This window comes from Neomonachus schauinslandi, chromosome 6, assembly GCF_002201575.2.
Source record: "Neomonachus schauinslandi chromosome 6, ASM220157v2, whole genome shotgun sequence".
Lineage (NCBI taxonomy): Eukaryota > Metazoa > Chordata > Mammalia > Carnivora > Phocidae > Neomonachus > Neomonachus schauinslandi.
In genome coordinates, this window is record NC_058408.1 from 11,309,905 (window position 1) to 11,327,441 (window position 17,537).

At 44.6% G+C, this 17,537-nt stretch overlaps 1 protein-coding gene across 1 annotated transcript in view; it reads right to left on the reverse strand.

Annotated features, from left to right (window-relative positions):
* The window catches only part of MTARC1 (mitochondrial amidoxime reducing component 1), a 21,912-nt gene extending 4,692 nt beyond the window's left edge, over positions 1-17,220 (reverse strand). The window contains exons 1-5 of the mRNA XM_021698450.2: positions 17,018-17,220; positions 8,874-9,036; positions 7,765-7,905; positions 3,681-3,742; positions 3,519-3,590 (exon numbers count right to left, since the gene is read on the reverse strand). Coding sequence (XP_021554125.2) covers positions 3,519-3,590; positions 3,681-3,742; positions 7,765-7,905; positions 8,874-9,036; positions 17,018-17,220 — 641 coding nt within the window. The remainder of the gene's footprint in view (positions 1-3,518; positions 3,591-3,680; positions 3,743-7,764; positions 7,906-8,873; positions 9,037-17,017) is intronic.
* Between the last annotated feature and the right edge of the window lie 317 nt (positions 17,221-17,537).

Here is a 17,537-nt window from a genome sequence, read left to right on the forward strand (position 1 = left end):
GGAAGGAAGGAAGGAAGGAAGGAAGGAAGGAAGGAAGGAAGGAAGGAAAGAAGAAAGAAACTCCATCTTCCTATTTTCCCACTAGCCAGCAGCCTCCTCTGCATCACCCACTAAGAGGATCTTACAGACGTTCAGCAGTGCCAGACATATTTCTCTTTCTCTCATTGCTCTGCCACCCCGCACTCTGCCTGTGGGCGACAGGCTTCAGTGGGTAAGTCTGGTGGAGGTCTCCCCTGTGTCCTCGAAGCAACACAGCTCCTGGGCACCCAAGGACACAGGAAAATGGAAAGCAGCCTGGCTCCGAGCCACCTGCCCGAGAGCGGAGAAGCTGTTCTGGACACCGCTGTTTGCTCTGCTTCCCATGATTTATGTCGTGAAGCCCGGCCTTTCTCTTTCTCCGGATTTATGACTACCTGTCCCAGGGAGCGCATAAATTACTACATCTATGGCCATTTCAATCTCCGTAAGAGATGGGAGACACCTAGGCTGGCTGCTTTGTCTCCTGGGGTATTAGGAGCCATTAGGGTGTGACTGCTGGACAGCAGAAAGCCTGTGGAGGATCAGGGGGCTGTGCTGGATCCTGTGACCCCCGCCTGCTTGCCCTTGCTCTGTGTCTGGGTCAATGATCCTCGTTCTGTAAATACAGCTTCCCAGTGGAGGCAAGCACGAAAGAGTCAGAGGATGGGCCTAAACACCTGAGTGATTTCAGGGCTGCAGAGACACTAAGTCCAGGGTAACCAAGTAACATGGTGCGGGGAGAGACAAGATGTATAAAAAAGGGTGACGATGGGTTCCCAAAATCACTAAGCAGGTTTGCACATAGACTCATCCAGATCTGTCCTACCCGGCTTATTTCGGAGGGAAGAACACGCCGGCCTGAGCGGGAGGGGGAGCGGCTGATGAGCACAGGGTTCCTGACTCCCAGGATGGGGCTCTCCCCCGCAACCGCCACCACACCCACACCCACCCCCCACCCCCCCCGCCTGTCCTTCTCCCTGCAGCAACTCTGTGGCCACAGGAGGTAGGAAGACCAGATTCTGCTTTGTTCTGACCATGAGTGAATCCATTCTGAAGAACAGCTAGTCTGTCGTCGCTGCTTCTCGAAACCCTGCTCTCCTTACTAATGTTCCAGCACACATAGTATTATTACAATCCCCAGACATGCAAACAAGTTAAAAGAATTTTATAGCAAATACCCATTTACCAACCCCCTGGACTCTACCCATAACACTTTACAGACACTTCCTTTTTTTTTTTTAAAGATTTTATTTATTTATTTGACAGAGAGAGAGACAGCGAGAGAGGGAACACAAGCAGGGGGAGTGGGAGAGGGAGAAGCAGGCTCCCCGCTGAGCAGGGATCCCGATGTGGGGCTCGATCCCAGGACCCTGGAATCATGACCTGAGCCGAAGGCAGACGCTTAACGACTGAGCCACCTAGGCGCCCCTACAGACAACTTCCTTGATCACATTTTTATCCATCCATCAAGGCATTATAATTTTTTGGCATTTCCAAATAACTCCCAGACATCAGTGGACTTCACCTCTAAACAGTTCAGCTGGCACATCATGCCCTAGAGTTAAAATTTCCTTTACTTTTTTTTGGGAGAGGGGGATGTACATGGTGTGAAATACATAAATCTCAAGTGTTTTATTGTATTAAGTTCTTCATATTAAGTAATAAATATTAAGTTAAAATGAGAAAGTGAATTATCTTTGTTTTGAGCATTGAGAAATACACAGTGCCCCCTCAAAATGATGAGATTTGCCTTAGGCTGGTCTGTACCCTCTCATGGAATGTTCCCACAAATCCACGCTCAGTCGTGGGGACCCAGATGGAAAGCAGTTTGCTCTTCAGGTCAAGAATGCCTCTCCTTAATCCCCCTCAACCCAGCTTGTCTGCCTTCACTCCTGACCCGTCTCTCTGCCTTGTGGCCTGGCCCTCATGAAGGACACCTGTCTTCTCGGACTATATGTGCTGGCTGCCGAGGGCAGGCCCAGAGCCTCATGCCTGGGGGTGATTTGCCGGCTGGGACAACAGCCCTCTACCCCAGGGCTTCAGCGGGCCCAGCAATGGCCAGATAGTAGCTTCTGGAACAGCAAGATCAGGAGAGTAAGATTGGTGTTGATCAAAGGAAACTAACTGGTTGGCCCAAAGAAGACCACAAGGTTTGTGAGAGAGGGAAGGAGGGCAGGCAGCAGGAGTCACATTCCAGGGCAGTGAGTCTGGTCACACAAACCCCTCACTGTGCTCCCCCACGATGGTTTTGGAGCCAGATGGCACCAATTGCGTTCCTGCCCCAAGTCTTCTGGGGCTTTGCCCCAAGAAGCTGCCATGGCGGTGCGCCATGCCTTCCCCTCCCCCTCTATCAGAGCCACCCGGGGACACAAGTCAGGGTCAAAGCTGAAGGGCTCGGGAGCTGCAGAGATGAGACCTGAGAGCCCCCTTCCAACCCTACACTGGGCAGATACCACCACTGAAGGTGCTCAGGTCTTCAATTGTCATTTTAGCAAAAGTAACGCAGGTTGATCACAGAAAGTTTAAAGACTACATATAAGAATATATCTGTTTGCCCATAATTCCATTACCACAAGAGCACCTCCATTAACATTTTGGTTTATAAACTTTCAGCCCTTTATCACTCATGTGCATTTATATATTTAAAAAGTAAAATCGGGGTGCCTGGGTGGCTCAGTCAGTTGAGCATCTGACTCTTGGTTTAGGTTCAGGTCATGATCTCAGGGTCCTGGGATGGAGTCCCGAGTTCGGCCTCGTGCTGGGCGTGGAGCCTGTTTGAGATTCTCTCTCCCTCTCCCTCTGCCTTGCCCTCTGCTCTTTCTCTCTCTCTCTCAAATAAATAAATAAATCTTTAATAAAATAAAAAGTAAAATCAAATAAAAAAATAAATACTCTATATGCTATTCTGTAATTAGCTTTTAAAAATCCATGTTATTTTAACTATCTTTCTATGCAATTTAACTTATTCTCTGTATCTTTCACTTAAAATTTTTTTATTTTTTTATTATGAATATTTTAGAGTAAAGATAAAAGTAGAAATGCTGCAATGAATCCCCATGTAATTATCACTCATATTCTATTAATCAAGGCTTTGACACGTTTTTCCATGTGACCTTTTTTTTTTGCTAAAATAATATACAGCACTTCCCAGACATCGTGTCAATTCCCCTACTTACTTCAGCACCCTTCCCCAAAATACATGGAGAAATTCTTACATCACAAAGCCATTATCACACCTAATACATTTTTGGTGTCATCTAATACTCACTTCATAATATAATTTGCCTAAATATCTAAACAATGCATTTCTTAAGTTGGTTTGTTTGAATCATGAACTCTAAATGAGAAATAAAATTATTTGTGCAAGCAGGCATTCTAGGAACCACAGCCCCCAGGAATGCTGCCCAAGTTACCCAGTCACTGGGACCCCCTGCAGCGTTAAGACTGTATGTTCATGGTATTTTCACTGCTTCTAGAGAGATCAAGCTGCCTAGTCCTACCTCTTCAGGGTCTCCAGCGGCTCCTTCCTGCTCATGACGCCGGTGTCTGGGTCCACCGTGGTTAAAATGCACCTGGACACACACACAGCATCATACAAGGGACAAAGCAGAATGGCCTTGGCCCTCCCCTCCTTCTCCCTGCCAGGGGTGGAGGAGCCTTACCTGGAACAAGCCATTATTCTTTTCATTATCACGTCGCCAATAAGCAGCTCATCCCACGAATCCTAGGGGACAAAGCACAAAATTCCTATGAGCCCTTCTGAGCCCTTTCCCGGACACACCTGTGTAGGGACTTCACATGAGGTGCCACCTAGCGAAGCCACTTACGCCCAAGATGGCAGACGTCCACGTCAGCCCTGAGAAGCCACACACCCTCCTGTCCCCTCTCTGCCTGTGACATGTCTGTTCATCTTCCCGAAGTGAAAGGCTCCCTCTGCTCTCTGTGGTTGGAACTCCCCTCGGACAGATGCCACTGGGCTCGAGGAGTGGGGAGTGGAAGGCTTGGGGCCCCCAGAGGGCATGGGGGACAGAGAGAAAGGGCGTGGAGGGGGCGTCACTCCAAATTGTGCAGCCTCTGGTGGATTTAGACCCTGAGGGCACTGGTAGGTTTACCTCGCATCTCCCCTGGCGCATCCGAACAGAACAGATCAAGGGGGGGCCCCCCGGCGTCCTTATCTCTGCATCTCCCCTGGCATGTGAACAAAGCGCTCCAGCCCAGCAGGCTCCTCAGGCATTGGCCCACAGCCTGGGTCAGTGGTGCCTCCTTTTCAGGACAAATCAAATCAATGGACGTGGCGCCCCCTCAAAGCCAGCAGGGGAGATAGGAACAGTTAACGATCGATTTATTTTTTAAAGTTCCAAAAACTTTGAGCAAAAGCACTGTGAGGTCGTACACTGTGCGTGGGTCCAACTGCACAGACAAGAACTGATCCGGAGGTTGAGAGGAACAAAGCCTCGGATTGCTCTGCTCAGGGGAGGTTTATGGAAAAGATAGGATTTGAATGGAACCTTCCAGAACAGAGACTCCGGAAGGCACAGAGGAAGGGTGAGGAGGCTCAGGGAATGACTAGAAGGAAGACACTGAGGAGACAAAGGACACGTGATCATAGTCCTGATCTTCCCGCCCTGGGAGGGAAGTGCCACTACCTGAGGGCTGAAGACAAAAATTCTTTTTTTTTTTTTTTTAAGATTTTTTATATTTATTTGACAGAGAGAGACATAGCGAGAGAGGGAACACAAGCAGGGGGAGTGGGAGAGGGAGAAGCAGGCTTCCCGCCGAGCAGGGAGCCCAATGCGGGGCTCGATCCCAGGACCCTGGGATCAGGACCTGAGCCGAAGGCAGACGCTTAAGGACTGAGTCACCCAGGCGCCCCAAGACAAAAATTCTTGACTTAAAACCAACCTGCCCAGTCCTTTGTTGGTCACAAGCCAGAAAGAGACCTGCAGACTCAGAACTCTGAGAGTGTGTATCATTCTTGCTAATCCGTATTGTAGTTTTTAATTATAAAATGGGTCTCTTAGCTGCAGGTGTCACAGGGATCCCAAAAAGCTTGGGCACCCGGACTAGAGCAGCCCCAGCGTGGTCTGTGTGCATCTGCCCACCAGGGGGCACTGTGGTCACAAAAAACATAAAAGAGCCAAAAGGAGACATGTGGGTGGTTCTGGTTAGGAAATTAATTTATTATTCACTAAAGAAGTATTTCCAGAGCCCCTTTTAGGTTAGGGATTGAGTCACAGATAAATAAGGTAAAAAATTCCACCATAAGGAAAGCCAGAGATGTAAACGGGTCTAAGGCCTGAGCCTTGGGATACTCTGAGCCTGAGCAGACCCTTGGGGGCCGTCAGCTCCCGTCCAGTCTGGGTCGATAACTCCCCTGGGGTCACCTAACAGTCTGCGCTCACCCCCTTCCTGGCATGTCTCGCTGGCCTGTTCACAGTCTGATAACCTGGGACTGTGATCTCCTTGGAAGAAGCAGCCATTCTTCTTCAATCCTGTTTTTCCATGGGTCACCCACAGTGCAGGGGACACAGGGGCACCAACTCACAGTGGGATGAGTGACACACTATGACAAAATGAGCTCACCCAAAATGTTGTATTAACATCCGACTTAAAATGTAAAATGTTCACAGTTAGGGAGCGCTCAGAGTTAGATGGAAATGAAGGTTTCCAGAACAAGACTCCGTTCAAACAAATCGAAATCTGAGGTCCTACTCTGGGCTGTCTCCACTGCACTCAATTTCATCTACATCTGACCACCTCCAAACTCTGGGGTAGCAAACGTCATCGACAAGACCCAGGGCTCCAGGATCGCAGGGGGAAGGAAGCTTAAGTAGGTCATAGCTGGGGGATGCCTGAGCCAGGCACCTTCACTCTGATTGTAGGACAGAAACCCTCCCCCACCTCTCTGACACTTTCTACCTCTAGGAGCTTTTCCGCAGATTATTCACCTTGATTCTGACAGCTGCTGTCAGGGGAGGGGCCAGCTGAAATCATCCGCATTTAACAGGTGCAGGAAGCAGGGGCCTCGAGGGGGATAAGGACCTGTCCAGGGTCACACAGCCACTTAGTGAAGCAGGTGGATTCAAATCCGGTGCCCCAACCTCATGCATACCCCCTACAATGCTCAGAGCTCCTTTGGGCCCTGGTACAGTCTGGGTTCAAGACCCAGGTCATCCACTTCTTGCCATGGGGTAGCCTGGGGTGAGCCAGGTCACTCCCCACCCCACCCCCCCCACCCCTCAGCCTCTCCTCTCCCCCTTATAGTAGGGGAATGATGACTTTCATCTCCCTGGGCTGCAAAGCACAATGTGAGCATTAAATGGAAACCCTCCCCCTCCTTTCTCTTTCCCTGAGAAGGAAAACCCTCCAGAGAAACTGCTTTCCTGGCCACAGCTGGTGCGAGACGAATATCAATGAGATGGTCAAAGGCAACTCACACTGATTTTTCCCTCTTGTCTGAGTCCGACTGAACTGGGCAGGATGTGAGCAAGGGCGGACGAGCTCCCCTGTCACCGTGGAACACGGAGGGAGTCCAGTCCAGGCTGTCAAGGAGAGAGCACGTTTCCCACCTCACACTAGGAGCTGACCTGCCATCTTTGGAAGACATGATACACTCGGAGCGTTTCACATAAAATGTCAGAGGTGGATTTGGAGTTACTTCTGTTGCCCTTCACTGACTGACACTGCATTTATACTTTTCATAAGTTACCTCAGCCAAACTGATCCTTTAACAAGCCTGTAAGGTAATCCTAGGCAGAAAGGACCACCCCATTCTCCAGGCGGGTAAAGGAGCCTCAGAGGGAGCACACAGAGTCCTACAGGGGTCAGCGAGGAAGCTGACGGCCGACCTCAGAGCCTCGGGTTTGAGTGTGGGCTTCAAACCTCTGGACTGCTTTTTTTTTTCTTTTTTCTTTTCTTTTTTTTTTTTTAAGATTTTATTTATTTATTTGACAGAGAGAGATACAGCAGGAGAGGGAACACAAGCAGGAGGAGTGGGAGAGGGAGAAGCAGGTTCCCCACTGAGCAGGGAGCCCGATGCAGGGCTCGATCCCAGGACCCTGGGATCATGACCTGAGCCGAAGGCAGACGCTTAACAACTGAGCCACCCAGGCCCCCTAGACTGCTTCACCAAACCCCCAGGCCACCAATCTCTGCCTTCATGGTTGACAAGGGAGAGAACCAAATGAAACATCCAAAGACCATGACAAAAGTAAATCTGCCACCAGAATCACATGGCCCTCGTGCTAAGCCACAGCGCAGACATCTGAGTGCAGATCGAAGATGACACTGGAAGAATTTTAGGGTAGTTCCATCTAGCTTGGGGACTCCGCTCCCATAACAGCCATACTGTAAATGCCTGTCTTCTCCTGGGGCCATTGGTTGAATAGGAAAGCCAACTTCAACAAGACATGAGCACACCCTGCGTTTGATCCATGGCCCACACACATCATGTATTTTATGCTACATAAATTTGGCTCAAAAACTACTCTACCTACTGAGAACTGTCCTCAGAAGTCTCAGACCCAGAACTGCCCCAACACCAGCATGTCATTTATATTTGTGCCCTCCGTGCAGAAGTCTGCATTGATTAGATGCTCAAGAAATCAAAACTCTGAATTGTCTAGCATACAACCAATAATTAGTGAATTCTTCAGAATAATCTAATGCAACATCAGAGACTCTTATACCTTAAAAAAAAAAAAAAAGTTAATTCCAAGAAAAGGGACAAGGAAGGCATCATGTTACCTCTGCATAGACACCACACCCTGAAATTACAATATTGGGCCTGAAGTTAGTCACTTTAACTTTCTTCTCCAGCCTGGAATTGAGATCTGCCAACGATGCCTCAGAAAGGATCAAGTATGGGCTGGTATCTGAGTACGCAATCTGGTAAGGAAATAGAAATGGTTAGAATGTGTCACACAGAGGTCACATGTGTCTAGTTCCTGGAACCCTCTCTCTTCCCCGGCCCCACCCCCGTGTGCACACGCACGCACAAACATGCACACACAAACACACACACACACTGTTTCTAAATATTTCTTTTAGTTCTTTATATAGAAAAGTCATAGTGGTTCAAAAGTCTTAATTAGCCTTGCAGATAACAGGATTTACGTGATGGAATGAAGAGAACATGGCCTTGGGATCAAGAGCGCCACTGGCCAAGTGCCCGTAAGGAAGTCACTCCACCTTTCCAAGCCTCAACTTCCCCAGTGTTGATGGGCTTGATGACCTCAATACGGGTGATAAAAATACTCACTGCTTCCCTGGATACCTATTTTTTTAATGCAACATGCAAATCAACATCGAATCCGTTTACTGACCATTTATATAGTTTTTTTTTTAACGGCCATAATAATTGTGCTACCAACCCTCCTTTTATGATGAATCCTTACAGCCTTATTCCTGAAAGGGCCAACCTGGTCACTTGAAGTCTGTGGATCTCCATACTCCCACACTCATTTGCCCAATTGTGATCTGCCAATTGCAATCACACTGTAAAAAGGTTGGACTCCACACACAACTACAGAATAGAATGGAAAAGATCCGGACGTAGAACAGTTTTGAAATCCTGTCGGCACTGGAAGGCTTACATAAGTAGGAAGGTAGATGCCCATGGGAAAAATGCAAGAGTCCCCCAAATCAAGAAACACAGATGAAGCTTCCAAAGGAAGGGCTTTCTTTTTGCCTATTGTTTATAATCCCCAGCCACCGCTCAGGCCAAGCTTCCTGGCAAAAATGACAGAGCGGAGCTCAGCAGACAGGCTGCCCCGCCTGATGGGCTCTGCACCCCTGAGGAAGCTGGTCTTCCACAGGACACACCAAAGGCCAAAGCCCAGGGATGCTCCTCTGACCTGGTCGGTGGGCCGGAACACATCCAATATTTGGTGAGAATTTCTCGGTCGCAGGTGAGGCTCAAAGTGCACCAGGCGATACGGCTGCGTCTTCAGGAAGCTAGTTATCCACTGGGCTGCCGCCTCCCCACAGTCCCTGCCCTCGATCTCCAGGCCGTGCACTCTGCAGGGGGTGGCGGGAGCAAAGAACGGCCGTGGCTTTGAAAATCTGGACACCCTAGCATGTCCTACACATATCCGAAAGGGTGGGATGTCACTGCGATTCTTGAATTATCAGGAAACATCATTTTAGCCTGGCCCTGCCTCCCAACCCCTGTGTAAGGCTCAATGAAGTCAGTTTCAAGGCTTGCTTTCCCCAGTTTTATAACAGAGTGATGCATACCTGTGCCTCCCTATCTGGATGCATGGGAGAATAAAATAAGATCATAGGTTTGAAAAGATAACAGAGTTCTCCAGAAGAAAACGAATACATCAATATAAAGTAAACTAACAATTACTGCAAAATCTGGTTCACCCAGCTAGATAGCAACCACAAATCTTTCCTAATAGGCCTAGCTAAACGTTACCAGTATGATGATAATGAAACTAGATGCAGCAATGTATGTGAAAATGTTCTATAAAATCTAAAACATCATAGACAACAATAATAATCTGATTTGATTTGATTGCTAGCAGTAAGCGTGGGATTTGAAGTCTCCCCTGCCGCAGACATACAGGATGCAGAACTGCATGGCAGCTGTTACGTGTCTCACAACTCAGAGAAAACAAACAGTATAGGCTGGTGTTTCCCATGTGTAGGACCATTACTACTGTGGGTATTCAAGATAAGACTTGCACTTGGGTACAACAGGAAAGAATGGTGAGTTGCACAGAGAGAACGTGATTCTGTTCAGTTTCACGATAGTAAGGCTTTAACTTCTAGCAACACGTGATAATCATCTCTTTTTAAAAAGAAAGAACGGACCTCAGGTCCAGAGACTTATGCAGGCAATATTTCTAGCTAGAATTAGGTAACATTCCACTTATAGCATATATTTTTTTAAAGATTTTACCTATCCACTTGAGAGAGAGAGAGCGCACGCACAAGCAGGGGAAGGGCAGAGGGAGAAGCAGACTTCGTGCTGAGCAGGGAGCCCGATGTGGGGCTCGATCCCAGGACCCTGGGATTATGACCTGAGCCAAAGGCAGATGCTTAACTGACTGAGCCACCCAAGTGTCCTGAGAGACACATTTCTTATGGAATTAAAATACTTTGATATTTTATTACTGAAGATGTATGTAAATGAACTCACTACACATCCTGTACAGTAAGAAAATACTAAGAATAAGGAAAAAAATTAATTAAATAAATAAATGCCTTTAAGGTCTTTTTTAAAAGCTGAATCAATTTGAAGGAAAACATTAAATAAATACAGTTGACTCTTGAACCACGTGGAGGTTAGGAGCATCAACCTTCCATGCAGTGGAAAATCCACATATAACTGTTGACCCCCCCCCAAATTTAACTACTAATAGCCTACTGTTGACCAGAAGCCTTATGGGTAACATATAAACTGGTGATGAACACATATTTTGTATGCTATATGTATTATCTATTGTATTCTTACAATAAAGAAAAGAAAATATTATTGAGAATCATAAAGAAGAGGAAATAAATTTATAGGACTGCACTGTATTTATTGAAAAAAATCTGCATGTTCAAATCCACAGAGTTCAAACCTGTGTTGCTCAAGGCTCAGCTGGATGCCCGAGACCCAGCATAAAGCATGGCTGGGTTGTACCAATGCCTGAGTTTGGGAAAGAGGAGAGAGTCAGATAGACCTACTTGGGGGTGCATCCTGTTCCCACAAATGACTAGCTCCATGACCTTGGTTTTATCTCTTACTTTGTGCCTTAGTTTCTTCATCTATATAATGGGGATAAAATCACAACCTTCTTATGAGGAGCACGGATCATCTATACAAAGTCCCGCAAACAATTCTGAGGTTTCGGATGTGCTCAGTAAATGGTAGTAATTATTCTAGTTTTGGGGGTTTTTTCCCAATTATTTCAAGTGAGCTTTCTTCATAGCAATCTCTTATGATCCTCTGTATTTCTGTGGTATCAGTTCTAATGCTTCTTCTTTCGTTTCTGATTTTATCTGAGTCTGCTCTCATTTCTCTTAATCTAGCTAAAAGTTTGTCAATTTTATCTTTTCAGAAAACCAGCTCTTATGTGTGCCAACTGTCCTCAAATTTTTAAAAAATAGGGGCGCCTGGGTGGCTCAGTTGTTGAGCGTCTGCCTTCAGCTCAGGTCGTGATCCCAGGGTCCTGGGATCGAGCCCCGCATCGGGCTCCCTGCTCAGCGGGAAGCCTGCTTCTCCCTCTCTCACTCCCCCTGCTTTCATTCCCTCTCTCGCTGTGTCTCTCTCTGTTGAATAAATATTTTTTAAAAAAATAAAAAAAAATTTTTTTAAATAAAAATAAACCAGCTCTCCATTTTGTTCACCTTTTCTATTATTGTTCTGGCCTCTGTTTCATTTATCTTACCAAAGATCTGCTCTGATCTTTGTTATTTCCTTCCTTACGTTAACTTCGGGCTTAGTGTGTTCTTTCTCTAACTCTTTGAGGTATAAAATACAGCTGTTTATTTGAGATCTTTCTTTTTTTCTAATGCCGGCATATATCACTATAAACTTCTCCCTGAAAACTGCTTTTGCTGCATCCCAGAGGTTTTGGTAAGTTGTGTTTCCATTTTCGATTGTTTCAAGACGTTTTCTTACATTTCCCTTTCGATTTCTTCTTTGACTCACTGGTTGTTTAGAAGCGTACTGCTCAACTTCTGTACGTTTGTAAACTTTTCAGCTTTCCTCCTATTTTCATTTCCAATTTCATACCATTGTGGCTGTAAGAAAATATATGATATGATCTCAGTCTTCTTAGGTTTGCTGACTTTGTTTCGTGACTTGTCACAGGATCTACGCTGGAGAAGGCTTCTTGTGTGCTTGAGCAGAACATGTATCCTGTTGCTGTTGGAGAGAATGTTCTGTAAATGTCTGTTAGGTCCACTCAGTGTCAAGTATGACTCAAGGCCAACATTTCATTAGTGATTTTCTCTCCACATGATCTATCCATCGTTTAAAGTGGGATACCGAAGTCCGGACTCTTGCTGTCTTGTCCACTTCCGTTAGTGTTTGCTTAATATATTTAGGAACTCCGAGGTGAGAGGGGGCGGCATATATATTTATGACTGGTACATATTCTTGATGAATTTATACCTTTTCGGGGCACCTGGGTGGCTCAGTCGGTTGAGCATCTGCCTTCGGCTCAGGTCATGATGTCAGGGTCCTGGGATCAAGCCCTGTGTCTGACTTTCTGCTCAGCGGGGAGTCTGCTTCTCCCTCCCTCCCTTCCCTATCCCACCCCCCTCCCCAGCTTGTGCTCGCTCTCTCTCAAATAAATAAAATCTTAAAAAAAAATTTATCCCTTTTCATAATATAATGTCCTTTTTTGTCTCTTATTACAATCTTTGCCTGAAAGTCTATTTTGTTTGATTAAATACAGAAACCCTTGCTCTCTTTTGGTTTTTGGTTTCCATATGTGTAAAATATCTTTTCTTAACCCTTCACTCAGAGCCTATGTGTGTCCCTAAAGTTGAAGTGAGTCTCTATGAGGCAGCATATATATGGGTCTTGTTTATCCATCCAGCCTCTGTGCCTTTGATTGGAGAATTTAATCCATTTCCATAAATTATTAATAACTAGGGGCTCCTGGGTGGTGCAGTCAGTTAAGCATCCAACTCTTGATTTCAGCTCAGCTCGTGATCTCAGGGCCGTGAGATTAAACCACCACATCGGACTCCACGCTTGGTGTGGAGACTGCTTAAGATTCTCTCTTGCCCAGGGGCGCCTGGGTGGCTCAGTCGTTAAGCATCTGCCTTCGGCTCAGGTCATGATCCCAGGGTCCTGGGATGGAGCCCCGCATCGGGCTCCCTGCTCCACGGGAAGCCTGCTTCTCCCTCTCCCACTCCCCCTGCTTGTGTTCCCTCTCTCGCTGTGTCTCTCTCTCTCAAATAAATAAAATCTTTAAAAAAAAAAAGATTCTCTCTTGCCCTCTCCTTCTGCCCCTCCCCCCACCAGCTGTTGAGCACACTTGTGCACTGTCTCTAAAAAAAAAATTATTGATAACTAAGGACCAATTAATGCCATCTTACTATTTTCTAGCTGATCTGTAACTCCCTTGTTCCCTTCTTCCTCTTTTTCTATCTCCCCTTGTAAATTGATGGTTTTCCATAGTGAAATGCTTTGATTCCCTTCCCTTTATCTTTTATGATTCCACAGTGGATTTTTTGCTCTGTGATTATCATAAGGTTTAATTAAAACATCTTATAGATACAGCAGTCTCTTTTATGCTGATAATTTAATTTTGATCTCATACAAAAACTCTACTCTTTTACTTCCCACTCCCTTTTATGATTCTGATGTCACAATTTACCTGTTTTTATATCACATATTTATTAACAAATTATTGTAGCTACAGTCGTAATACAACCATTATGCTAGACTTAAGTGATTAACACACCACATATTACAGCATTCCAGTATTCTGAATTTGATTTTGTGTTTATTTTTTATTTACTTCTTTTAGTAATCTCTACACCCAACACGGAGCTCAAATTCATGACCCCAAGATCAAGAGTCACATACTCTACCAACTGAGCCAGCCAGGTGCCCCAATTCTGTGTTTACCTTCATCAGTGTGTTGTATATTTTCATATGCTCTCATATTAGCATCTTTTCCTTTCAGCTTGAAGAACTTCTTTTAGCATTTCTTGTGAGGTAGATGCAGTGGTGATGAACTCCCTCAGCGTGTGTTTGTCTTGGAAAGTCCTTATCTGTCCTTCACTTCTAGAGGCTAGCTTTGCCAGAGAGAATATTCTTGATTGTCAATATTCTTGATCATCCCACTCTCTACTAGCCTGTAAGGTTTCTGCTGAGAAGTTGGCTGATAGCCTTATGGGGGTTCCCTTGTAAGTTACAAGCTTCTTGTCTCTTGCTGCTTTTAAGATTCTTTTTCTTTGATTCACGAACTTGGCGATGCAAATGTCTCCCCAGATTTAAGAAGTTCTCAGCCATTACTTCTTTAAGTAAATTTTCTGCCACTTCTACTTTTTTCTTCTTTGGGAACTCCAATAATTCACCAATTGTTTCTTTTAATGGTAATCCATAGAGCACATTGGCTTTTTTCACTCTTTTTCATTCTCTTTAATTTAATTCTCTTTAATTCTCCTCTGACTGGATAATTGAAAGATCTGGTCTTCAGTCCCAAAGATTCCTCTGTTTGCTTGACCCATGTTGCTGTTATAACACTCTAGTGCATTTTTCATTTCATTCATTTTATTCTTCAGCTCCAGAATTTCTCTGTGGCTCTTTTTTTTTTTTTTTAATCATTTTTATCTTTTTTTTTCGCTTCTCACTATGCCCATTCATTATTTTCCTGTTTTCACTGAATTGTCTCTCCATGTTTTCTTGCATCTCATGGATGGGGTTTCCTTAAAACAGCTATCTGAGTGCTTTATTGGGTAAATAATACACCTCCATGTCTTTGAAATAGGTTACTAGGTTCCTATGCTCTCTGGGTGATGTTATGTTTCATTGACTTTTCATGTTCCTTGGGGTTTTGTATTGCCGTTTTCATATTTGAGTGGGAGTTACCTCCTCCAGTCTTTACCAACTGCCTTCCGTACAGAAGATTCATAAATACCCACAATGTGAGGCCCTTATATTAGCACAATTTGTTCTCTGCCTTTTTCCTTTCTCTTCCCACATTTCTTCTATGTTCTGAGCAGCCTCAGCTGTGTCATTGGGTCCAACATTCCACTGACACACTGTCCCAAAAAATCCAAGCCAAAAAAAAAAAAAATCCAAATGTTCCTAAAACTTTCGACAAAGATAATATAGGCATGGTTTGAGGCTATTTGCCTGAATAATCCATATAATGGCCCTAATTCTCTGTATCCCATTAGTGGTGGGCATGGCTTGTAAGAAAATCAAGCAACAACCTCAACAGTAAAAACAGGTGTACTGGCTATGATCATGACCTTTTGAAAGTGACCCCAGCACCCCAAGACTCATCAGAAATCTTTAAGAGACTGTGGGCTGAAGTTACAACTCCTTCACAAGAGAATGGCCTGCACTGCCAAAGAAACCCAGGTCCAAAAGGTCCTTGACATCTTCACCCTAAGAGTCTGTAAACTATTGTAACATGTTTAAACCTTCTCATTTTGCAATTTCCAAACATGCTCTTGTTTAGTTGTTGAGTGTGGACCAAAGAGCCTGTATGGGGCCATGAAAAAAGCTTCCACATAATTCCAAAAGAATAATTAAGTGGAAAAAAATAACCACAAGAAAGTATGGGTAGATACCTAGTCATGACAAAGAAACGGGAACCAGGATGTGAACAAATGTATAATACAAATTGCAACAGACATATTAAAAAGTTTGCCTCAGAGACAGCAGGCTGGCTCGATCCGTGGAGGATGCAACTCTTTGATCTTGGGGTTGTGCGTTCAAGCCCCATGTTGGGTATAGAGCCTACTTAAAAAAAAAAAAGTAAAAATAAGAAGTTTGCCTTGGACAATAAATTAAATGCAAATCATAGCAACAAGAAACTGCCATCTTTTTCCTATAAAAATGGCCAAATATTTTTGAACATAGTGGTCAGAATGCAATTAGACAGAGATGCCCATAAAATACTGGTAGCTATACTAGTTGGTATAACCATTCTGCAAAACTATTTAGCAACATATATCAAAAGTCTATAGTTTCTTCTTTCTAGCAAAACCACTGCTAAAAATTTTTTCCTAAGGAAATAATAAGCATTTTGAACAAAGATTTACACCAAGATTTTTTCACATTCTTCTTCACACCTGGAAATAATGGAAAACAATCCAAATATTTAATTGTGGGAACATGTTAAAATGCATTATAAGACACACCCTCAGAATGAAATAGTAGGCCAACGGGAAAACTGTTATTTTTGAAGATTTTGAACAATATGAAAAGGTGGGGCACCTGGGTGGCTCAGTCGTTAAGCGTCTGCCTTCAGCTCAGGTCACGATCCCAGGGTCCTGGGATGGAGCCCCGTATCAGGCTCCCTGCTCAGCGGGAAGCCTGCTTCTCCCTCTCCCACTCCCCCTGCTTGTGTTCCCTCTCTCACTGTCTCTCTCTCAAATAAATAAATAAAATCTTAAAAAAAAAAAAACCAATATGAAAAGGTACTCAACATATCAAGTATATGGCAGTATTCAAGACTCTGATTTTTATATTATTTCTTTTAAAGTATTAACTACAAAGACAGAAAACATTAGAATACAGTTATATTTTATAGTTACCTCACAGGTTTTTCTTTACTCCTTTTTTTAGTATTTTCCAGTTTTTCAACTACGAATATGTATTACATTTATAATTTTTAAAAACCCATCAAATTAAAATAAGAACACGTTATGTCTGAAACTCTAAAATATTACAGAAATTAGATGGGTATTGCATCTTATAAACTTCTGGGGATCTTTAGATATTTTTCAGCTAACTCGGATCTACATTTTTTGATGTGATGTTATTTTCTATGATAGGCTATGGACTCCATTCAGCGTCACAATGCATTTTAATTCAAGATGCAGAAACGATGACAAGAGTAAAATTAGACCAAATTCTAATTTCCCCATAATGGGATAAAAAATCACCTCAAGACATCAGGTCTCAGAAGCAAAGCTAGTTTTCTTAGACTGTTTCCTTACAGCCCTTCTAATGTCGGGGAAAGAGCCTCTGTACAAAGCCCCTTCACGGCTGAAATCTCCACCCTCGCTATCACGCAGACAGACCCCTGGGCACATGCAAGTCGGATCACTCTCCTGGTTGCAGCGGTCTTTTCTATCTTAGAACGTCCTTTCATTAGTACTAAATATCACAGTTCACAAAAACATTTGTGACTCCCTTCCTAAATCAGATATGGAAGGTTCCCGGTCTCTCCAGGCCTAACAGGGCAAGTCCGATGGTAATACCTAGATCTCATCTCACGCCTTCCCAGACACTGTCCACCATCACTCCCACCTCATCTCTGTCCTTCCTCCTCTGGTGGTGGTATTTTCTCCACCCCTGCCTTACCTGCACTTGCACACCGCATTCGTGGCCGGTGTCTTGAGGGGCAACTGCAGGTCCTTCGTGTAGGCTGCACTGAGAGTCAGGGCATCACCCTCACAAGTCAGGGAAATCAGGACCAGACGAGGCTCCTGTCGAGCTGTAACCATGTTCCCCTTCTCATTGATCACCAGCCAAAACCTGCCATGTTCAAAACACAAGATATGCATGGCCCACCATGACCGGCGGTCAGTCTCTGTGGGAGCTTCGGGCATATAAATGTCCTCTTTGACTTCCTCCCTGTCAGCTTGGTGTGTGTGAGTTTGTATGTCTGTGTGTGTGTGTGTCTGCCTGTCTATCCTTAAACACCAACTCAGCAGCACAGCAAGACTGAGTCTGTCTGTTAATTTCAAAGGGTTTAGGAACCGGTCAAGCGTCCAATATATATAATAGCTTCGGAACATTCTGAGCTCCTGGATGGCACAGAAATCAAAGATGTTATTATATTTTCATCTCAGCTGCCAGAAATTCTGACCACTTTCATTAA